We start from the raw sequence: 25,722 nt of genomic DNA, 5'->3' as shown, positions 1-25,722 counted from the left end.
ATGGCTTGCACTCACCATTAAAACCACCGGGGAAAGCACATACATAGCTTCATTACTCCCTTTCTCCATCTTTCCCTGCCTCCATCCATCCCCTGTTTTCTCCATGCTTTAAGTAATAGTGGTATTGGTGTGTTGGCTGGCGAGACAAAGAGGAGCTAATCTACCATAAAGAATGAGCCGATAGGGAGGTGAAGTCAGCGCCCAATCAGACACATGTCAAACACTGTAGTTACTCATTAATCATTAATATATTTCTAAGACTATCCAACTGGTTTAAATACTCATCATTAACACACCACATGTGACCAGCACACCACTTTACCGACACAGCCTGGCTCTAATCAGTCTGGTCAAATGTGGAAAGTGAGCTCTGATGACTTTAATTTGCATCTTGTGTTTTTGTTAATGTCTATCTTGCATGTCTCTTTGTCCCATGTGTGACAGCATGCACGTGTTTGCGTGTGTGCATGTTTATACTTGTGACAGTGAATAATTTCTGAAACCATTCTCTTGGAGGCCTCTTTCGCATCTGTGTTGCATATGTGTTTATGAGTGTGTTCTGGCTTTGACGTGTACATCTGTGTGTTTATATGTCCATGTACAGTAAAACTTGTGGCTTTGCCCTCTGACTTCGTTTAGAGACTGCAAGATTGCAGAACTCTTTGCATAAGAGCCAAATATGTGAACCTGCACATGCACAAATAATGATCAGCACCACCTCAGTGCTTTGTTGTTTCTGCATATGAGTGCTTCTGCTGAAGCCGACTTTAATTCAGAGATGTTAACAGATTGTTAACTGATCAAATATTTGATTCTAAGATTTTGTTTTTGTTATTTGTTGTTGTTTTATTTGTGTGTATATGTGCATGCAAGACCCAAGCCAGTCCAGACAGAAAATAAAGTCTATCCACATTAATCACAGGGAGATCATGACAGGATTGAGTGAAGAGAGAAATACAGCAGGAAAAAACAGAGAGAGAGTTTTATTGCAAAGCTAGAAGAAGGCCAGCTACCACAGTGTGGTTTTTCACTGGCACACATCACCCAAGAGGGATGGATGATCCTCACAGTGGAACAAAGGACATCAGGTCTGGGGGAGGGGTGACGGCAGGAGGCGAAGACCTCACTGATGATGGTGATGCACTGTAGAGTGTGTGTGGCAGTTAATGTAGTGCAGGTTACTATAGAGCTCCATAAAATGCTCTGCAGAATGTCCTGCTATAGACACACCGGAGGTCATCCTGGTGCACATAGGCCAGACCTTTTTTGTGTCTGTTAGATATGCAATAATCTTACCATTTTAGAATTTGTCAACAGTGTTTACTGGATGTTTAGTTTTGGGTTAAAAATGTGGTTTGGGTTCAACACGTGGTTTAGATGACAATGCTCAGTATGAGTACCCTGTATTTTTCCTGCTTTGTGTTCCACTTGGCTCTGTCTTTATGCGTGCATCTGCAAACTCCTGTCAGCACACTTTGAAAGGCAACTCTATATCGGCATTTGTTACCCTAAGGCTTGTATGCATCTATGTACTTTATATTTTTCCACTACATTCCACAATTCCAGCGACAGTGATTAAGCATGCACAGTGCAGCTCACAGGCCAGTCGTGTCACCACAACAGCTGCCTGTCATGTTTATCCAAGTGTATGTTGCTTCTAAGATGCATAGTTTCTAAATTGCAATACTAATTATGTAATGAAGTGATGTTCAAACTCTTCTTTGACAAAGTATAGAAGTGTAGACATTGCACCAAATATGGAAATAATTAATGTTTTATATGTTTTATAGGTTGTTCATGAACCAATGTATATTCGTTTTCTGTGTCAATATGTCATTCGCCGGCAAATGACTTATTTGGGGTTTAAGAGGGGAACAATACTATCAGCACCAATCACAGATATGAAACATATTTCTGTCATGAACTTCTGAAACATGTCCCAATTTGACATTTAAGTTTAGAAGCATTTTCTCATAAAATTAGGGCTCCAATAACGCATGTTAAACTGAACTGAATGTATCATGACATATCAAGGTGGTAACACAATATTAAGTATGTTTTTTCAGCAGTTAAAGGAGGAGGCAGATCAGAAACATTTTCATATAAGATGATGAAAGGCCATGGGAATGAATGAAAGCAAACACGGTTTCTCATTTTCTTTGCTCCTAATAAAAGATTTTGATTGCACCATTGGTTGTGCAACATCAATGGGCAACACTTAAGTAAAAGGAGAGCGTTAGTTATTGCCATGCATGGGCAAAAAGACACACAAATGTACTTAGAAAATTGTGACCCTGATAAACCTACCAAAGCCTGAAAAAGAACAGACTCTGTAAAAGAGCGAGGCAGGCCCGGATGGCCTTCAGCAGCCCCCATGTGTGCTTGTTGAGAAAAGCCTATTGTGAGTGTGCCGAACACAGACCTTGATGCTCACTTTATGGGCCTAACAACATGAGGAGGGAGCAGCACAGACAACACTCTGCATTAGTATTTCAGCACCTGTAAATGCTTCACAAATAGATAAATACTGGAAAAAAGCGGGCCTGTCATGTTAGAGTGCAGTTAAGACTTGTGTTTATGTGTGGTCAGGTGGCCTTAGTGAAAAGCGCTTTGATGCAGCGGAGGAACACAGTGAAACACACACACACACACACACACACACAGGTCAGCACCCACACCCGCATATCTATTCATAGAAACAGACATAAGCTCCATCGAGATAGGGCTGAGTCGGCTGCATTTTGATTAGCATACAAAATGACATGGATATGCCTCACTGGGATCTGAAAGGGTGATGGCAATCTTGGGAGAAACAAAAACCAGTTCCTCCCTGGGCCCATATGAAAATGTAAAATGCATATCTTAAAGAAATAGTTCAACATTTTGGGAAAGACACTTCTTTGTTTTCTTGACAAGAGATAGATGAAATAATACCACTCTCCCGTCTGTAGGATAAATATCAAGCTACAGCTAGCAGACAATTCAAAACCTGGAGGTATTTATACATATTATATTATTATATATATAATTTGTTTATTGATGTTGATGATGTTAATGCATGTATAAATAGTAGAGTAGTAAGGGTTAATTACAAATAAGTTTCTATAGTGGTACCTTTATGTTTTTATTCTATAATGTCTCTTGCTGTTATGTACTGCATGCTCATATCTTTAAGTGTTTGAGTGTGTTTCTTCTTCATGTCTGGGTGAGGCTCTTAAAAAGGTATGCGTAATATGAGTGTGTGTGCGTGAGATATTTTATTTTCCACACACACAAAGAGAGATGAGTGATAAGGCGGCGACTGTCTGCCCGGCATATCTGCTTTATTTGAATGTCTGTGTTCAGTGTCAGTTCACTCTTACAGGGAGCAGGAGAGTCTGGCTTTGTGCCCACTTCTGCCTCTGACTGAACGGTGTGGAAAGACGCTTCCATCTCTCTGACATGAATGTTGATTACATTATGTATAGTGTCGTGGAAAAAGGTAGGATGGATAAAATTTACTAACTGAGCAAGATTAAGTGATTCTTTTTGACTTTCCTTCCCAAATAAAGCTGACAACCAACACTGATCAAGTGAAAAAAGTGCTTGCAGTAAGAAAAGTTACTGTAGCATCTTTTTATCTCCACGCAATACGTGAATACACACTGTTCTGCCATGTCCGTCCCGTAAGAGACAGCTCTCCTTATTACCCACTTTCCTAGAAGAACCTAATTCATCTTATACTTTCTGACTAAGTAGAAAAGCTGAATCTGTAACGTTGCACAAGCAACACAGCTGAATAGTAGATTTTTTTGTGTGTGTGTGTGTGTGTGTGTGCGTTAGGGCACACTAACCACGTCTGTCAGAAACAAGCAAGCTGCTGAATAAGAGCAAAACCCAAGGATTCACTGCTAATTTCTGTCAAGTTCAAATCTCAACCTGCAAGCTCATAAAAACTTTACTCTACTTGGGTGGTTACTTATATCACTGCTGGAAAAGCTGACTAAAGAGTTAGAAAAAGGCTAAATATAACAAAAAGAGAGACAAGAAGAGATCAGGGGAAAGGAGAGTAACCTTTGTCCCAGTGACGACTTCACTTTAAAAAGGAATGTTTGCTAGTATGATAGGGAAAACTTATTACAGTAAAGTAACAATGTCTGCATGATTTTTTTTTCATTTGTAAACAGTGGCTTTTCAAAGGATAAAATTTGTATTTGGGGGACAAAAACAAGCATTAAATTGTTTGACCAGAAAGTTCTCCACTTAGTGAAGATTTTACTGTGCTTACAACCACATTTTGCAGCTTTCATCAGAAAAGGCCAATAAGTGGACTGTGAGTTAAGAGTTAAGGCGGGTCAAACTGCTATTTTCAATTTTTTATGCTCAAGTTATGAAATGCTTTAAAAGGATGCATACTGTCACATTTTGGCCTGAAAGCTGAAACTCATGAGCCAAATGTATGAGTTTAAAAAATGGGGATGTTCAAAATATAATTCAATATTCATTTATTATTTAATCTTTTAAATGTATTATTAGTAGTAGTAGTAGAATTTTTAATACCTCTGTACCTGTCGTACTGTATAGTTAATTTGGACTTGAAACATTTGACTATTGGGATAATATATCAGTGCAGTATATCAATAGAAATACTGTGCAGAAATTGCCAGATTGCCTCGTATGAGAGGCTTTATTGCTTTTTCAAGAATGTTTGGTTTTCAGGATGTTCAGACAAAACAAATCATTTGTGTTGTTTTAAATTGTATTGGACATTTGTCTGTAATTTCTGCAGTTTCAAAATCCAAATAATTAAGCATTAAAATAATCTGGGGCTTTATCAATGATGATATTATAGTCAAGTGCATCTGTAATATAAGCAGGTGAGATGAGGGGGTTGACAGAGTGCTCTCTGTCAGTCGGAGCTACTGGCCAGAGATGGAGCTGGTTGCCAAGGAGACACACCACCTTCAAGCAGGACGATGGCTCTCACAAATCAACCCATTCATTCCTGTGACGTGAGCAGCACTGGTAACAGTGACGTGAGTGTACTATGAGCTCGTGTGCATGGGACTGTGCAGCTCCTGGTGAGAGGAGCTTCATCTTTAGACCGGCCTTGTTCTTTTTTTCTCCTTGGAAACGCTCTTGATGTGGCTCCACAGGTTATCTCAAACATATAGACTCTGACTCTAATAGAGTCCACTGCTTAGCATGTTAGTGCCAACTGTCCTGGCAGTGTGTTTCCTCCTCCCTTAGTGACAATGAAATCACAGAGACCATCTTCCTCCTCCCATTGGCTGGTTAGCTCCATGGTGATGCCCTGTGATTGGGCATGCCAAGCATGCACTCTCGGCCAATCAGGTTCACTGTATCCAAGAGACTGAAGCATGTAAGGCTATTTAAATCCAACCAGGGACTCACAAGATTGTTCAGATGTATATTTCACAGTGTAAAAAATAAAAAGCTAGGGGGAAAAGGTTTACGAGTGGACGAGTGTACAAATCCAGACAGACCTGATTGGTGTTTAAAGTGGTCGGCCCATCTAGACGGGTTAAAGAGACCCAGAGCGAAGCGTGAGTTGAATGAATGAACTCCTGCGTCATGTACTCCTCCTGAACCCTGAGTTTATCTATGATTATCCATCAAATTCTACTACTTCTCTGCGTTGATGCTTGAGTTGCAGTACGTGCAGCCTGAAGAGAGCGGGAACGACACGGTTAAAATCACATGGACAGAGGAAGTAAAAGCTGGAGGTCTTTTCTCTTGTACAACTATGTTATGAGGGGTGCAGGCAGCTATTGGTCTTTCATGGTACAACCGGAGCAGGAATGTCGCATCAAAGATCAACTTGCAATGGACAACAACTAGAGAGTGAAACTCTGCTGACGAACACAGCGTAAGTCTGTGGCCATTTTGTGTCCACTTACTTTTTGAAACGTCATACTTTCTGTGACAACAAAATGGTGGACGAATCCGAATATCAGGCTGGCAACACAAAATTCTTCTTGAAACTACAAAAAAAAATTATTTTGCTGAAAGTTGGTATTTAATATTTTCATATTGTAATGTAATAATTTTGTGAATGCTGCTAATATGAGACCATGTAATTTAGGATTTCTCTGTTTCTTTTGTTGTTGTTGTCTTGTTGAATTACATTTCAGTCAGAATTTCAGTCAGGTAAAAAATGTGGTAACTTTCAATAAAACTGAAAAGAAGGCAACTTGTCTATTACATGAAATACTGTTTTATTTAGCTTACACTTATCTTCCCTTCTGTGTTATCGAGAACGGATATGTCAATAGAACAAGCTATCTGGATTACAGTATTATAGTGAATGAATAGTGAAGCGTCTTTGACATGAACGAGAGGAGACGTGAAAGTAGGCTACAGCTCCCACCACATAATAACAACTACAACAGTTACAACTACTGACTGAAGGTATCTCAACGGTGGTCAGAAAATAGTTTTTTTAAACTGAATTTGATGAGGGTACATTTAAATTTGCATTCTCTAAGCTTTAATGTGTAGAAGAGACACACGACAGGTACGCTCAGTTTTAAGTTGCCACTCAATAAAAATGTAATTTAATGGTAAAGTATATTATCAATAGCTGATATTGTCAATCTATTGTCAGTTTATCAAATGATGGATTTTATTTCAGTTAGTTGCGCTTGTTTCTTCCTCCATTGTGATACTGATTTCTGACTTTTGTTTATCAGCTTTATCAAATTATGGCTGCGGTGTTTACCACACACATCCATCTGCTACAGTGTCCTGGATATAACACTGCTAGTTACTAAATGGATTAAGGCATATGACCGCTACATGACAAAAAATATCATACATAAATAAATCTAATGTTATACACGTTGTGTCATGTCAACTTATTTTACAAACTTTTCTTGTGATGACAAAACAGTATGACAAGATAAATTTGTATGCGTTTACAAGAAGAAAGGTTCATATTCAGAGAAACATTTCCAGTCAAAGCCACAATGAAGACAGAGTGATCTATGGATGTTGAAGATATATGGTGTGTGTGTATGTGCTAATTGATCTAATTTTGCTGTACTGACTAAGTTTAGCTCATGAGTGTAGGACATACATAATGCAAAATTCGCTGCTCAACATTTTATCATTTCAGTTATCTGGTAATTAAAAAATGAACTTTTTCCAGTTTGATTTGAGTTTTTCAGCACTGGCATATTAGTCTAAGAATAAAAATATTCTTCAGTGCAGAATAAAATGAGTATTTTCATTAAGACCGTCAAATTATGTCTTATGTGAAACATAACATGCGCACAATGGCAGTTGTTATTTGTAGGTCATTTTTTATAATTTGTTTGACTTTGGGGCAGTACAGTGGTGCGTGGGTTAACACTGTTGCCTCCCAGCAAGCAGGTTCCAGGTTTGTGGGTTCTCCGGCTTCCTCCCACAGTCCAAAAACATGCAGATTAGGATAATTGGTGACTATAAATAGGTGTGAATGTGAACATGAGCATGTGTCGGCCCTGTGATTGAATAGCAACCGCAACTCACCCAGTGTCAGCTGGGATTGACTCCAGCCGACCCTGCGACCCTGAGGGATAAGCAGTGTACATAGTGATGGTGGTGGTGTTTGACTTGGACGATTTATTTTATGCATCTTTATTATCTTTACATTAAGGACGACAGTGGAAATAACTCCTTAGACTTCATCGTGTCGCCCTCAACATTTTTGCAATTATGCATCATTCAATGTCCTTCTTATAACATCCACTAATGCAAGTGCATGTACTCACACACTGAGCAATTGTGAGCTACTTGTACCTACTTGAGTATTTCCATTTAATGCCACTTTATACAAACTTCTTCACTTGGAGGCAAATATCGTACTTTTTACTCCACTACATATGTTTGATAGCTTTAGTCACTTTGCAGGTTTAGATTTTCATACAAAATACCTATCAACATACTAAATTATAATGTATTATTGTAGGTAAGTAATAAGTTAGTTAAAATCAGCCCCAGCAGCTGCAACATTAAAGAAATGTACACATGAAAAGTGATACAAAATATGATTCTAAATGGGCCATTCTGCATAATGAGTATATTTACTTTTGATACCTTTAAGTAGGCGTCTGTTTTGATGCTAAATATTTTGATACTGATTGATTATTCATTTGAATGCAGTAATCTGACTTCTTGCACAGCTGTATATATGTGAGTATATCTATCAGGACGATTAGTAACACATCTTAAAAACAACTAATCCACAGTAAATTAACAGTGTGTACTTACATTTCTCCGCGTGGAGCTGAAGTTTGAACCTCCAGGACCGGTGAACGCGCGTCGCCGAATCACGCGAGACTGCTCCTAAAGTGAAGCTCGTGCACGTGACTGTCTGACTGTCGAGCTGCCAGCTGGGAAACTTCACACTTTACTAATAATTTAAGGTGTTTTGATCGGTTTGCTTTGTCAGTGGAGGCTTAATGGAGGTTTAATATTTGGAGTGATAGCGGTCCCGACCATCACCCACAGAGGATTTCACGGTAAGTTTTAAAATTTTTTTTACTCACATTTAATCGTTTAGTGGATAAACTAACGCTTCCTGTTTGTCACCGCCTCTCCGTCTGCTCATGGAAAAGTTGGGCTCACTTAATACAGAACAGAAGTTTTCGTCTGCTCTTACAGGGGACCATAAACACTTTAGCTCTGCTTCTTGAATGCTAATGTTATTTTGTTTGTTAGCGTTTGTTGTCCAAGCCACAACTGCGGCGTTTGGTCACCATGGAGACGGAGCGTGAACGCGCAGAGGGACCCTTCTCTCCCGCTCTCACGTGAAGTGGTCAAATGTGTATCGACCTCCGTTTTTATCAATGATTTGATAAAAATGCACATGAATCGGGAAAATGGAGGGTAAAAATGAAAAATACAGATAAATATAAAGTAGATTAGATCAGAGCAGGGCCATGTTTCCATGGATACATCTATGTATGTTTCATTCGCCAGTCATCATTCACAACATTGTCTTATCATTTAAGGCTTCAAGGTGAGAGTAACAAAAATATATTTTTTAAAATGACTGTCATGAAAATGCTTTCAAATGTGAACTGAAAAATAGAGTGATAACAGTCAGGTAGTTTTATAAACTTAAACATTGTTGCGCTGAAAATCAACTGGGCTGTCTACTGTCAACCTTTACAGTAAATCCACACATTTATCATTTACAGCAAGCAATTTGTGTTACTGCCACCCAAAAACCATGTCCTGTGTTCTGCAGCTATTGTTTGTGCTTCTGGTTTATTTTCTCAGCTTGCCACAACGAATCTCACAGGAAAACAGACTGATAATATAATATAGATAATATTAATAGAATGACATATATGATATAACTGATTATGATAAATGACCAAATTAATAGGCTATGCATCCCATGCTTGCAAACCCTTTTCCTGCCCCTCTCCCCGCTGTCATTTCAGTTCCCCTGATTTTTTGAATTCCACATGATGAAATTTTAAAATCTGATCATCCACTCGCTTTAAATCAATCAAAGCACTCGATAATTTATCACTCTATTTTTCATCTGACATGCATTTTTACCCATCTTTTTTTCAATTAACATGCAGTTTCATCTCCTCCAGTTGTATCAATTAATTTCCACCCCCTTCTCTTATCCACGAATCCACCAAATTTAATAAATAGAGGTTGTACTGTTGTGCCTATGCTTTAACTAAATGAACTAAACAAAGTAAAAAAGTGTATCATTTGGAATTTATCTGATTTTTCTAACCACTGTAACACCAACAATTAGCAACATGCCACTTTATGCACTCAAAAGTGACAAAACATAATTGGCATGTTTGAAGAAATACTAACTTGCAATCAGTAGTGGGATGTACATAAGTATATTACCACATTTTAGTGCAATTTTAATAGACTTGTACCTTACTTGTGGACTTATTTACAGCTCTATACTTTTATTCTACCACACTACTCATTCATTTGATAGATATAGTTACTAGTTACTTTGTGGGTTAAGATTTTCATACCAATATGTCAACTATTACTTCACCATGCTGTGACATTGTGTCAACTGAACGCTTGATCGTTTTTTTTGAGAAAATTATCATCAGATAAATTGATAATGAAAATAATCTTTAGTCACAGCTTGTGGTAAATAACACTAACCACTCTGCTGCATAATGAGGACTTTTACTTTTGATAGACTGTCGGTACATTTTGTTAATAATACTTCAGTACTTTTACTTGTGTAACATTGAATGCAGGACTTTTACTTGTCATAGAGTAATTTCATTTTGTAGTATTGCTACTTTCATTTATGTTAAGGATCCTGACACATTTCGTCTATCACTGTTGTCCATCCTTCAAATGTTATTCACTGCAACCTTCACTGCACCATTTTCTATACTGACATTATTTTTTATATGTCCAACTGTTTCCCACCAGTGTGACACCCTGTAACCACTCCCATTATGAAATCAAAGCACTGAAGTCATTTGCAGACTCTCTTGGCAAATGCCACATTGGTCTAAATGGCCTCCATGGAGAGAAAACATGAGATTTGCAGCCCGTTCATTCCACGGCACAGCACTTTGAGGAAAACAAGTGCAGAAATTGTCAGTGATGCCAGACAGGCCTTGCGAGTCCAGTCTACCCGGCGACCATTTACTCCCAGAGATGGACACAGGCAACTCTTTGGAAAGAGCTCTGTTCGTGCCGATCAGGACAACAGGCCTCCATCGACCTTCAGGTTAGTCACAAACTCCACTTAAATCTCCTTCATGTTGTCAGGTTCTCAGATTAACTGCGCGTATCGTGTAACTCTTAGAGGTAATGAACAATTTTTTCATTTTTCAGCCTTCATGCTCAAAATTTTGATGCTCCTGACTCCAGGCCAGGTTCAGGGACTCGACTCTCCCCTCTGGACCATGTAAGTTTCCTCACACAAACATCTGTATTATGGTAGTTCTAATTCAAATTCAAATTGAGGAGTTATTTGTTGTAATCGTGTGCACATATTTGCATCTTTTAATGTCATGAGTATTACCATGAAAAGTGAAAAATAGGATAAGGAGTATACACGCCTCTGTACGCCAACATGAAAGCTTATCTGGTTTTAATAAATGGGATTATAATGTTAATATATGCGATCAAAATATGAGTAAATGACTAACCAAAATAATAGGATCACTTTGTGGACTTGAGTTTTTTCACTGATGGATTCACGTTCTGGCTCATTGTTCTCACCATCATATGCCACTAATATATTTGTCTGGTACCAGAAGCCAAAGTTTCCAGTCCCCTGTGATGGCGAGGATCCATTCAAGGCCTTCCCCAAACCCCCCTCTGACCCACTGGAGGTGAAGAGGGGGTTGACAGGTGCACGGACGCGCCTCCTAAAGGCTGGATCTTTGACCATGTTGCCTTCTGTGGTCAGACACACAGACGGTGAGGAAGGAAAGTAATACTGATGACGTCTGGATAAAGGGAGAAAAGATGGTAGACAAAAGAAAAAAGAAAAGTTGCATAGGCACTGAATGTATGAGACATAGTAAAGTCATTATTATTAATAGTTTATCATTCATACTGTGCTCAAAATAAAATGCTAGAAATGGAGGTTTAAGATTTAGATGCACTACATTTACTTCACCCATTGCATCGCTTTGAATCTTCTGTGTGCGCACTAATGCAGTCGCAGCTTTCTCAAAGGGAAATGAATGGAGCCATTCACATGGTGACATTATACCTGATTTACATTCTCTGTGGTTGGGCTTGATGAAAAACGTAATTTAGTGCTGCTGTTTTGAGTGGGAAATGAGCGCTCTCTCTCTCTCTCTCTCTCTCTCTCTCTCTCTCAAACCTTTGCTCACAAATCTGCTCTACTATTTGGAGCAATAAATTAGATGACAAAGATGTTCAAAAGCATTCACTAAATTTGGAAATCTTTGACCTGAATATACGTATACAGCATTTGATTGTGTACAAATTGTACTTTTAGCCAGCGAAAGAAGTAGAAATGTTGCTGCAGCATACAGAAACAACCTGTAAATAACTTCCTGCCACATCATTTCTATGTGTTTAGTGAAAGAGGGACTGAATCCAGGCCCAGGACAAAAGCAGCCGTCAGCTAAACGACTCCCCAGTGCAGACCACACCGAGGTCCACACTAGTCCCCACAAACCTGGCCCACGCAGAACAGCAAGTGAAAGGTATCCTTTTTATCCTTCTCTTTGACTTGCAAAATCTGTCCTTCCCTGTCATCTGCCTCCACCACCCTCTCCTGTTCCCTCTTTTTGACCAAGTGACAGAACGACAATGAGTTGAAGATTTATAGTCACACAAAGGTTGCAGTGGGAGCCATTACTAGATGGAGTTGATTGTGCCTCCCATATTTGACTTTCATCAGATCCTCCTCCGCCTCCTCCTTTCCTCTCTCTTTGCATTGCCCCTGTATGTCACATTCAGAGTTTCTAATGTCTTTTTGTGTTCCCGTTTTGGTCCATAACTTATCCAGACTACTGGGGAGAGAGCATTATAACAGGAAATACCTTAGAAAGGCTGACATTATTATAGTTATTTGTCTTTTGTTTTGCTCTTAAATGCCCAACCCATGATCCACATACACTTTTAATTATGATTACTGGGACAACACACAAAAGGCTGGTATTCCTTTTGTAACTCAAACTCTTCATTTTCTAAGTGAATACTTTTAAAGCAGTGATTTACTTGATCCAGAGTCCAAACTTTTTAGATACATTCAGCTACCAGCACTGACAGCTGAACATATGAAGTCAGTCAGACCAGCAATGGTGTCACTAACTGAACAAATTCTTCAACTTGAGACACTCTACCCCATTTTAAATCCTTATATACTTTACTGTACACTATATCTTTATCACAGTTAAACCCAGTTTCTTGGCAAGCTTCATTCCAAATGAAACTGCCTCTATCTGTCATTACTATCATGTGTCAGCTTTTACACCTTTACAGTGCAGAGAGGCTAAAAGCTCTGCTTTTTTCTGCCGACCTCATCAGCTGTGTGTCAGCACGAGGGGCATAATTCTGGGCGTGAGGTCGGGGGCTGTCGTTACAATCCATCCACCTATCGATTGGGTGGGGCTGCTGGGGCTGTAGAGGGGGACAGACCATAAAACACTTTTACAGGAAATCTAGGCTATTGCCTGCAGCACAAGCTCCTCATCTTCTCTTTCTCAAGCCAAGTTAACACACAATGTTTGAATAACTTGTTGCTGACAAAGACAGGTCTCAAGAGATGAGACTGCGGTCAGTTTATGATTTAAGAGGATAAGATTAAAGACTTTCCCTTTTTGATTAGTGTTAGGTCAGAGTTTTTGAAGACTGTTCTTTAGTGTGCAGTGAACTACATAGAAGATCCACTAGATAGAGACAAACAGAGTGAAAATCACAGATAGTCAAGCCAGAATTACACTGACTGCAAGTGGAAATAGACACAACATGACAGATTAATGTGATGAGTTGGATGAGATATAAAGATAGGGGAGATTAGACATCCACTAGGTTCTTTTTCTCCAATAAGCCGCAGCTTTATAGCTCCAAATGGCTCTCTATTAGATTTGGGTGCCCATCTGGGCAAGGCTGGCAGCAGCGTGTGTTGTGACTGCAGTGCACTGGCCAGGCCTAAGACAGGGATGAGGTCATGTCTCAGAGAATGCAGTATCACACAAAGAGGCCTTATTACCAGGCTCTTAATCCTATCATACAGAGCCAAAGCCCCCTCTCTGACATTCACTGCAACATGCCTCGGCCAACGCTCCCTGCTGCATATGCCCTGTGTGCCAGCTTGTACCAATCACTAAATCTCCATCAAAGTGAAAGTGCACTCTATAGTAGCATACTGTATATTAACACTAATGTCATCAAGCTGCACCCTCTGGTGATGAAAAGGAAACATTTTTTGGTCCATTTTCTGTCTCATACCTGTCAGCAAGACCGTGAAATGAAGCTCACAGTGAGAGAGTGAAAAAGCTCCAAGAAATATTTCATCCTGAGAGCATTTTGTGCTAATGTCACTGCAGAAGCAGCACACAGTCCTGATAACACAATGATGATGACAGGAGTGATTACACTTTTCCATATGTTCTAAGGTTGATTCACTCTTATGTGAGAGAAATCTTGCAGTTTGAGAAGTGAGTGGAATGACTCAACTTCTCTATTTATTATTAATTAATTTCTCAGTTGGTCACGTAGTAATTAGTCACAAGACACACAACCTGTCATGTTTCACAGAAATTATTGCTGCATTGAGTCATAGTCTTTGTGTGTGAGAGGAATAGTGCAGACTTGACAATGACATGTAGAGAGTAAGATACAACAGTGACATGCAGAGGGCAAGCCACAACACATAATATGGCACGACAATGGGCGTGCTTCTGGGAGCACTTTACGGTTACTGCACAGAGGCGGCAAGACAGTGGAGACATCTCACAGTGACAAAGCATGAACAGCTTTAACCAGACTGCCCACAAAGCTAAGATCTTAGTTCCTGTCTGTTGGGGATTGCAGTTTGTGATGCACAACGGTACACACGCCCGCAAGGACGTGGAAAGATTCACACGCACACAAAAACTCTCACACACAAGCAGACAGACAGACAGACAGACAGACAGACAGACAGACAGACCCATACAGGTTTCTGCATGCGTGCAACTGTGCACAGACACACACACATTACAGATAACAGCACCTGCACACAAGTCTCAACCTCTGCTGCAACAGGGACACCTAGTGGCACTTGATGAAAATACACCTGTAGCCTCGTTGACAAAATTTAAAGTCAGCAACTTTTCAGGAGGATGCATGCTGAATTTGAATATTTTGTGTTTCTTTCTCTTCAGGTTTTGTACTATTGTTTAAATGCCCAAGTGAGCCAAATCTCCCCAAGTCAATTTAATTAAACCAAACAAGTATCTAAAATCTGATGTAACTTGAGTCTTTGTTTTTTTGTTTCTTTGTGCCAACAGTAGAATAATGCAGCCTGGTGTTGACACAGGAGTTAGACCTGCAGAGTGCGCGGCAGAATGGAAAACAGGTTTGGCCAGATATAGTACACTAACGCCACTGCTATTTTTTTAACGTATTAAGCATAAATTGTACATTTTGCACAACATGTAGAATAAAAAAAACGTTTCCACCACTCAAACATTCATTGATTTTACATCATGAGTAACTTATTTTGATGTCTAAAGTCAAACTGAAATCAGCCCAAGTATGGCCTAAATATAGTAAGAAATGTTATTTTACCAACAACATAGATTAGACACACCTCTCCCCCAGTAACTGAACACCCCTTCCTAAGTGTCAAACTTTGATTGGGGTGTTGTTGCTAAGGGTTTAATTTCCACCATGAGAGGCAGTCAGCCAATAGCTGAGAGAGCTGTTGGTTTGGGCAACCACAGTTTCCTGCATCTCACCAAGCAAGGGTATGCAAATGTTCAGCAAAAAAGGGTGCGTACTGTGTGAGAGACTGCAGACATTTGCGTGCACCAACACATGCACACGTGTTTTCATCACACATGCGCACAATCACATGACCATTTGCAGACTATTTCACATCAGCACAGAAACAGACATCAGAGGAAGTGTAGCTGTGGATGGTGACCTTTCATTGTGGCATCAAAACTTCCTGCTGTTTTATTTTAAGACAGTGAACTTGTGAACCATGTTTGCTGCTCATGTTCGCCGTCTGGGTTTGGAGGTGGTAATTGGCTAACTGCATCTCTCTCTCTGCACATTTCAGAGCTCGGGAATGGAGACAGCACCACAAGCACAGCGGAGGATGCAGAGTCAGTGGTGTGGAATAATATGATTGCTCCTCTTCTCCAACAACTAGAGAGTGTGGCTGCAGGTAGTGAGAGCAATGCAACAAGAAAACCCAATAACAAAGTGCAAACATGTGACATACATCAGTCTCAATCAGTTGCAATAATTTGGTTGCAGTGAGTCAGGTATTTTTTTTTATTGAAAGTAAGCTTCTCTTATTAGTGCCTCATTTCTCCTTTTCTTTATTATAGTTCATTTTCATCCAGCAGGCTGGGAAGTAATTGCTCAGCACTGACAGATAGTCATGCATGATGTCTCACAAAATGAAAAAGCATTGTCATTTCAACCATTAAAGAAAGACAAACAAAATAGTGTTGTGCTTGGCATCCATACAGAATCATCTTATCCTGAAACTGCAGTCTGGCTGCCATGAAATGAATCTATGGCTGTAAATATTTTAACACTCTACAAATTTAATGGAAAATTCATTCGAAAGATAAATATTAAATATTTATTGTACCAAGTGCCTTCTGGCTCATGCATAAAACACCTTTCAGATTCAGTGGGAAATTGCAGTGAAGTGTTGAGTGTGAGACTGCAGCCAACCTTTTTTAGAAATGGCCAAACCCAGTTATTTATGCAGGGAAAACATTTATTTTACCTCAAAAACAAGGAAAAGACTCCACCCTTTCTCTTCCTCTGCGTCAAGATTGTAGCTGCCTGTTGCAGAATTGTTCCCCTGCACTTGACCACCGAAACTAAGAGCTGCTTCTTACAAAAGGGAGGGGATGTTATTTTACTGCTGACCAATGTGTTGTTCATATTGAGGATTTGACCTCAAGTTCCTCATGCAAATAATAAATGTGCACCATGAAGTAGGGGCCCAGTATATTGCACATACCACAACATACACAAAACATCACTCATCTGTATTTATATGCATGCACACTCGCCAAAACACACAAGTGAGTGTTTTCATTTTGGGATGTTTGCTTTCTCTGTGAATGTTTGATATGTTGCCCTGAACTTGACATAATTTCTTTACAATATCTGCTTTCCTGCGGTGCCAGGCAGCTCTGAGGCCTCAGTGGACCGTCTGTGTGATTTGTGTGACAGTCTCCATGGCACCTTGGCAGAGGCAGACATGCTCGGCCGACGCTGTAAGAGGAGGTCAGGGATACTGCGAGCACTGTTCCGCCTCATCGACCTCAACTCTGCCCAGCTCAACCTGCACATCGCAAAGCTCTGCCTCGCTGTGAGTCGTCTGAGTCTGTGTGGGTGTCAGCATGTCTGCCACTAAATCACTATCATAAGAACATCCACAGCACTTGGGCACCTAATACAAAAGCTGTTTAAGGTTTCTGCATTTTTCCCTCCAGCTGTCTATCAGTGGAAACAACCTGCTCAACATCTGCAAGCTCATCTTCCAGATCAGCCGCAGTGAAAGCAACGACATCCTTTTCCAGAACAACTCTATCATAGGTGAACACTATTCTAGGTCACGATGATCTAGTTTCCTATTCTGTACCAAGTCCTATGTTCTAAACTATCGTTCCATAAGGTGAATATTTATCTGTCTAGTTGTATTTGGTGCCATTTTTTGGAAACCTTTAGGTCATTACAGATTGTGTGATGTTAACATCCTTTTTTTTTTTTGGCTAGACTCGTTTCTTTGTGTTTTGAGCAATGAGGACATCTCTTCATCTGGAGAAGCTCTTCTGTACTGTGTAGGAACTCTGAAATTTCTCTCAGGAAACAGTGCAATCCTCAGACTCCTGCTGGACAAGAACTGTATGGGTGTGGCTCAGAAACTCATCCAGAGGCTCTGCACAGCACAAGTCACCAACTTCACTATAACAGGACACATTCTTGTACAGGTGTGTCACACGCTTAACACCACTGAGAACGGCTGTGTATTGGAAGGGATGTTTTTAAATGTTTTTAATAATGATTAGATTTTGGTGTACATCAGTCTTTTTAAACCAATAGCTAGAAAACACAAAGTTTTACTAAGTCAATATAAAGGAACAGTATTTTTCTTTGTGTGTTTGTTGGCTAATGTAGACTTTCCCTATATTAGACAAAAATGTTTTTGTCTGGTATATAAGCTGGTCCAAGATCATAATGTTCTCTGCTGGCCTGGCCAATTCAGTCTAAAACACACCCTGCTGCACTCTCCCCAAAATGATTGCTGCTAACCACATAAGTTGGCAGAAGCAAACATCTTGAGCCAGCGCTTCATTTGATATCTAACACAACTCATTATGCTGTTACAGGAGGGAAATAAGCAGACCATGACTTTCCAGAACTTCCAATGCTGCCGTGTGTTGGAAATTACTGTTTCCCTCTCGTAATAGAATGATTTATGACCATGCTGAATAGTTTCCGGTCGCTCTGCTGTATGGCGTCCTGTAAAGGCCAGCAGCCAGCCTTGATGAGCATATGACCAATGTTTTGTGCAAGCCACAATAGCACTGACACACAATATGGGCCTAAAGATATGGGCCTTTTTGCTATCCAACACTCTTACCCCTCTTTCTCTCTGTCTGACCTCTGACCCATGTAGCTGACAGCGACCCTGAGGAACCTTGCAGATCATCCTGATTCCCGCCCACTCTTCATCTCCTTCTCTATACTATCAGAGCTCTGTCTGGTGCTGCATCATCACCGCAAAGACCCGGACATCTGCACCAACATTTCCAGAATATACAGGTATCACACATGTGCTTCCAGCTCACAAATGGAAACCATCATAAACTGTCGTGAGCTGAATCCAAACAGGCCATCATTCAGCTCTCACCCTCTGTTCTCTGTTTTCCCTCTCAGCAGTCCCTCTCCTTCTAAATTCACTGCTTTCTTTTTTCTCTTACATGGACTCTTTGGACGTTTGTAGTTTGGTCTCGCAAAACAAAAGTCTCCAGAGAAACATAGCATTTGGCAGACAGGATGTGGTTATATATCGGTTTTGTGTCTATACCATCACAGAAACAGTCAAGGAAGTGACACAGCTCATTTCCGTTTCGCCCATTGCTGTAATGAACAGTTTTTTGTGTTTTCAGAGTGGCGTTCTGAATGCACAAATTAGTACAATGAATGCAAAAAAGAGTCTTCATGTGCACTTTAAAGTGCTATATGCACCTTTGGTCTATTAAAACAACACGTGTTTATATTCTTTTTAAAAATTACATTACAAACCATAGCGAAACTGGAATCACTGTGGCCTATATGACAGTACTCAAAAATAAAACACATACAGGAGTTTAGATAGAGACATAACTTTTGTTGAAAAACTGTGACCACAAGTCACAGTTGTGGCATAATTTATAAAATATAGTAAAATAAATCGACAAAGATGGTCAGCAAGCTGACTGTCAGTTACACAATAAGCTATTTAAAGTTTGTTAGCATTAGCTACCATGAGCTACTGGTCAACCAGCACAGCAATAAGGCTGTAGCAGCAAGCATTAAGCATTAATATATTTTATTGCTTGTGAATAAATTCAACATTTAAGAGGAAGAGTATGTTATTCCGTTCTTCAACACTTTAAGGCTTGGAGAGATGAAATTGGAAACTAAGATGAAGGTTTTCTGCACCTGAACAGAACTAGACAGACACTGAACTGAACTTTGCAATATGTACCAGTCATACTTTAACCTTTGGTAGAGGCACATGGGACAGTAGTTCAATATACACAGGAATTGAGCACCAAAGGCAGCTGTGGCCTCATCTTCTCTGTGACCCCGCTCTAAATCATCTGATCTCAATTCCTCCACCAAACGTTGTGCAGTGACACAAATGATTAAGTGAACAGATACCCATCTTCAGTTACTCACTCTTGGTCTGAGTCTCCTACGCTTGCACAAGTAACTCATCAGTGTGTGCAGCACAAAATAAAACGTTAAGTGCTTCAGTGTGTCATAAAATGTGTTTTTTCACTACAAAATATAAGGCAATTTTTATGGCTCAGTGCCAATAACAGTTCATGTCTGAACATTATTGCCGAAGATAATGAAAATGATGGAGGTACATCCCTGCCCATGCCTACTTATCCATTAGCCATGTTGATTTAATATCCCCATATTTAGTCAGCGGAGCAGTGTGAGTGGAGTGGTCAGTGGTATTTGTTGCTCCCTCTCTCCCTCAGTAAACTCTCTTCTTACTCGGAGTGCCGCCTTGCTCTCGCCCAGACCCCCAACTGCTACCAACTATTTTTAGAACTCCTGAGCAAACATCGCCAAAAACAGGTGAGTCGACGAGCCTCGTCTTGTTTATGTGTGTGTGCTTGAGTCTGCGTGTAGTAGAGAGAAGTGAAAATGAACTTTTCCAGTGTTCATAATGTAACTCCACTAAGCATGTTTACCCTCAGAGCAAGTTGTTTATGTACCTCAAGTCCAAGCACATTTACGGGACATTGTGTCCATCTGCACGTAGTATGTGTGTGTTTTGCCATTTAATCATCCAAGGAGGGGCAGAGTGAGTCAAGGAAAGGGGAGGAGGGAGGTAGGAGGAAAAAATAAAGGGGGTGAGCTTGTGTAGATACAGTAGAGGTGATACAGAGGTGGGGGGCGGGGGGACAATCCGACCCAACTGACATCTGCTCTTAATCTCATATGAAATAAACACACACACACGCCTTCAAATACACACCCAGGACTGTAAGACATGTAATGAGCACCTAGTCCTGGGACAGCCTGTCCTCTCCTGTCAATGTCCAATGTCACTGAGCATTTATGGGGAAAAAAAAGAGTATGTTCTAAATGCACCTGCTCTTCATGTTATTTACTAAGCAGAGTCAGGATACAAGGGTGACGCACAGGGTGGCATTTGTTACCTTTTTTCTCAGTTAGTGCGTGATAACTCATTGAAAAGATAGGATGTAGTTACGCACGCCTACAGAGCCATGAACTCTCTGGGGGAAATGCGTGACACAGACAATAGCTCTTCTAGACAGAGCACCCTCACTGTGCTGAAGCTGATATCTGATGCTTACTGTTTTTCATTTTCTCATCAGAAATAATCTCTTTCTCTTTGGGGGTCTTCTTTTACTCACAATACTACTGTAAATATATTACACTGATATACTATGTTTACTGTCTAACTATTTTGATCATTGATTAATCATTTTTTAACAAACATGACAAACATTAGCAGGTCACAGCGTCTCAACAGTGGGGATTTTTCTGTTTTGTATCATTGTATTTCTGGATTTACTGTTAATGATATTGATTAATCAAAAACATAATCTTTACAAGAACAGATGATGAGATGAATTGATTGTTGCATCCCTGAAATATACACCAATGTCAGAAATATGAACCATAAAATAGTTTAAAAAAAAAAAAGCTTGAAATATATATCCTATACTATCAATACAATATTTGTTTCTAGCACTGAATACTCTAAATTGCTTTTAAAAACATCAGGTAAATTGCTATACAAGAAAAAGTGGATCTGTCATTATTCCTAACACATTCGGGCCTTTCAACCACATTTGCAATAGACAGAAACATCTAAACACACATTTTGTTGGTTTGCTTTAATTCAGAGAGTAGAATAATTGACAGATGCAGATTGACCACTACAGTCCTCTCCACCTCTGTCCCACAGGACCTTGTCGTACGCCTTCTTTTTACCCTCGGGAACCTCACAGCCAAGAGCGACGAGGCTCGGCAGCAGCTCTTTCAGTGCCAGGGCTGCGTGGACACACTCCTGCTTCTGTACGACAGCTACCAGCACAGAGACGACTCATCGCACACACAGCCACAGAATGGTTCCCCTTCACCCAGCAAGCCTCCTGCGTCTGCAGCGAGTGTGCATGAGGCTGAGGATGTGCTGGTGAAGCTGGTCAGGGTGCTGGCGAACATGTGCATCCACCCGGCTGTAGGTCCAGCTCTGGCAACCAACACAACCTGCATCCAGCTGCTGATTGAGACACTTGGTGAGCAGAGAGCAGGAGGAACTCATCCTCTTTAAGTTATCAGTGTTAAAAAAGATCATGGATTAAGTGAGAGATGGGGACATGCAGGATGCAGTCAGAAGCAGATTTACGGCTGCAACATTTCTAGATTTGTCCTTTTCGCCCATCTCTGTCATACAAAGGAAGCAGTGTGTGAAATCTGGGGTTCTGATAAGTTTAAAAATAGCTGTTGAGTGCTTTGTACGTACAGTAAGTATCTGCAAGGCATCCAACCACTTCCCTTGTGCTGGGAACAAGACATGACTTTGGTCGAAAACACACTCCTCATTTGTCTTTTCACTCCATTGCTCGCTTTCCTCTTAATGCTTTCTGTTTGATAAACAGCACAACCACGTCGGGTTTACTTGTGTGTTTTTCTAACAGAGCAAAACGCTTCGCTGCATGAGCAGGATGTTCTGTCACATCTCACAGCCGACTTGGTTTGTGTTTGTGAAATTCTCCCATGTGGTTAGATGGTTTCAGGACAGGTTGAAGTGATACACAGGTGGGTGTGAAACTCTCGATCTCTCCGCTGCCTGCCTCCTACACACACTTCACAGCAGTTGGGAGAGAAAATTAAATTAACAAAACAGAGGTCAAACTATTGAAATAAATGTCAAATCTCAAAAATAGAGTGTAAGATGGGAAGTAAGTTAAGTAACTGAAGACAGAAACATAAAGTAAGCAAACAAGGGAGAATGTGGAGTTGATGTGACAGCTGGAAACAGGAAATAAAATCTCAGTAGAGGATGAAAGAGGAGCAGGCTTGACTGATCAGTGCCCTGTTTTGATCAACTTCATGACAGGCTGTGCTGCTTTACATTACAGAGCTTTGAGGGGGAACACAACAAAGCAGCATTTTCAGTCAGAACCAGAAACAAAATTTAGTGTGACACAGGCGCCAGTCGACACCGACCGCAATATCCACGATTTATGACTGCGCGCACGACATCTGCTGCTATATCTGGAATGGACTCGGTTTCCAAGCCGCTCACAGTGTCATGGCTGGTTGGATTGGGTCACATTGACCTTTGTATGCCAGCTCACGATCAAACCGACAACATCCGGCTGAAATGAACCACAGATAACAGCTACTTTTTAATAATGTCACGCTATCATATCAGTGCGGTTGAGGTGTAATGTGCAAAAAGGCTGAAACCCAAGAGTGTTCACTGTATCTCAGCATGTATTTGACTCATTTAATCTGTTCCATAATTGTTCTAATTATCTATACATGTTCATGGACTATTTACCTCTGGATTCATCTGGTTAGTCATTATCAGGGACAGAAGAGTTCATTTTGAGTGCTCAGTGAATACATGCATTCTTTACAACATGATGATTTCTCACATTATGTTGAGACTAGTCACCAGTTACTTCACATGAATGAGTAGTTGGCAGTATTACCTCAGGAGCATGGAGGCCTGTTCCTGCTGACCGTGCAGGGCAGATGCTCTCTGTGTTGGCTGTATTTTAAACAGGAGGATTTTTAAGGAAAGTTAAAAAACACAAACTTCAAGATTTCTTTTTAAAATAATGTTAATTCAAGGTTACTGTTTGTGATGATTAATTTCTTTTTCTGTTTGTGTGTGTGTGTGTGTGTGTGTGTGACAGAGCTGAGGTCTGTGCAGGAAAGCGAGGAGCTACTGGTGAATGTGGCTGCCACCATCAACAACCTGTCCTTCTACCAGGGAGAGACCTCTGCACTCAGTCACAGTCAACTCACCATCACAAAGTGTGAGACTGAAAAACTGACTGATCTTAATGCAGAAGTGAAATATAAAAACAATCAGTGTGCTACTGTTTGTCTTTATGGCTGATTTTCCTTTTTTTGTTTTCCATTTTCTTACTTTTCTCTCTTGTCCTCTGCTCACTTTACTTCAGTGATGATGAAGTTGGTGGTCAGCTCCAGTATGGAGGCCATGCTCGAGGCCACTCGTGTATATGGAAATTTGTCACAGTCCAAGGATGTACGGGACTTCATTATGCAAAACAGAGGTATATGATGGACACAGACACCAATAGACACACACTAAACTTTCCAACGTGATACTATACTTGTTTCATATTTTGTACAGTGTTGACTGACACTTGCATGAACGTTGGTAAATAGTTGGCATGTCTCTTTAAAGCCTAATAATACACAGAAATAACTCAAAGGGGAAGCCCTATGTAAAGATGCCTAAACTGTAACATCCAATCATCTAAAGAGAAAAGTGAGTACCTAAACACACACTATCCAGTACAGTACGCACCTCTGTACACTGGTGTGTCATGTTTAGGCTGAACTTATCTCCAAGGCCAGCTACACTCAGTATAAACATGCCTGCTGACTCTGGTGATAGCAGCCCTCTTATCTTAGCCCTACTTTGTCCTCATCTGCTCACTCACACCGTCATCTTTCCCCGCTCTCTCTCCCTCAGTGTACCAGTTTGTAGTGATGCTGCTCGACTCAAAAAGCACTGAGATGTGTTTTTCAGCCTGCGGGCTCCTCACCAACCTGGCTCTGGACCCCCCCAACAGGGTCAATCTCTCGCAAGAGGGGGTTGTTGCCAAGTAAGGCCTAATGCACTTGGAGATTAAGAGTTTCTTCGTGTGGATGTGTGTGAACATACACAGTATATCTTCATATTTCATCTGAAGGACAGTTCACTAAAGACAGTTGTGTGCAGCTGAGAGTTGACAGGTTTTCTTGGGGGCAATATGGTCTTAATTTTGACAAACACGAACACAGTCATCTAAACATTCATTCTATTTGTTAAAAGTAATTTTACAAAGATTTGTCAAATTCAAAGTGAATTCAAAGTGGAACAAATTCTGTGACTTTCTCTTGTTAGCAGATTCTCACTTCCTAAGTGAGAATTTCTTGAACTTATACACCCTTTACACACACACACACACACACACACACACACACAAACACAGCTCTCTTTCAGATGTAGGTCCAATGAAGTGGAGCTAATACCCACAAACCTGCTAGTCATGTGAATCCCTCTCCCTCAAGTCATACTATGTCTGTTTGTGTGTGTGTGTGTGTGTGTGACCAGGCTTGTGGACTGTCTGAAAGACTTTGGACCAGGTGATTGGCAGCTGGCAGGCCAGGCTTGTCAGGCGTTGTGGAACATGATGGGCAGCAGCTCAGAGAAGCTGCTGGAAACTCAGGAGAGCGCGTCACTGCTGGAGATCCTCATTACATACTTAGGTTAGTGCTCAGTGTTATTACTAATCCTTACATAACAAGGGAGGGAGCCAGGCTGGAAAGAACATGCTCTTATTCACACCAGTGGCCCTCGGGGGGAAGGGAGGGACACAGATATTCCCTCTATCGCAAACACAATACCTTCATTTTTACATCTGGGAGCTGCTAGAACACAAAACCTGTCAGTGAAAAGTATTCAAAACAAACCTGACACCTCTCACCACCCTTTCATCCTCTGTCCACTCCTTTTAATTCATCCCCTAGACGTCGAAGAGGCTTTGGGGTGGATAGAAAATGAAGATCTGAGGGATTTCCACAAGGCATGCTGGGAGTTAGAGTTCATACCTGTAGCTCAAAAACTGATGAAGATGCTCCAGCCTCCGGACCTGACAACCTGACTGGGACATGGAGTTCAAGCCGTCATAGAAACCTTAGCATTTTACCTCTTCCTACATCTACATCACAACTATTAAACATGTCCCTCTGATTTTAAAAGTAGTTTTCCTTTTCATGGAAAAAAAATCTTCTTTTACAAACTGTACAAATCTTTTGTCTCCGTCCTTTTTTTTTTTTTTTTTTTATGTGTAAACAAAAATAACATTGAAACTCCCAGAGATGGAACATTGTAGCACTGCATCGGGTCTAAGGCTGGTCACATTTTGGATAAACATTTATGAATAGCATATTCTATGCAATGTCAGGCATATACTGTTTTGCATATTTTTCCCATTTTTTCCAGTGTAAGAAAAAAGTGTCCATTTTTAAGTTCATTGCAAAAGTAATCTTTTC

The 25,722-nt window shown here is 40.5% G+C and overlaps 1 protein-coding gene across 1 annotated transcript; it reads left to right on the top strand.

The window, feature by feature from the left end:
• The first annotated feature begins 10,508 nt into the window (after positions 1-10,508).
• On the top strand, positions 10,509-25,449 carry armc2 (armadillo repeat containing 2). The gene is made up of 17 exons (XM_070849639.1): positions 10,509-10,726; positions 10,834-10,906; positions 11,259-11,424; positions 12,059-12,185; positions 14,979-15,046; positions 15,755-15,862; positions 16,848-17,032; positions 17,157-17,259; positions 17,440-17,654; positions 18,344-18,489; positions 19,923-20,022; positions 21,386-21,716; positions 23,349-23,471; positions 23,619-23,732; positions 24,158-24,290; positions 24,782-24,936; positions 25,198-25,449. Exons 1-17 carry the CDS (start codon positions 10,509-10,511, stop codon positions 25,329-25,331), a joined length of 2,499 nt encoding a protein of 832 aa, XP_070705740.1. The 3' UTR covers positions 25,332-25,449.
• Positions 25,450-25,722: the final 273 nt, after the last annotated feature.

The sequence above is a fragment of the Pempheris klunzingeri genome, chromosome 18, assembly GCF_042242105.1.
Source record: "Pempheris klunzingeri isolate RE-2024b chromosome 18, fPemKlu1.hap1, whole genome shotgun sequence".
Lineage (NCBI taxonomy): Eukaryota > Metazoa > Chordata > Actinopteri > Acropomatiformes > Pempheridae > Pempheris > Pempheris klunzingeri.
This window is presented reverse-complemented; position numbering and strand designations above follow the sequence as displayed.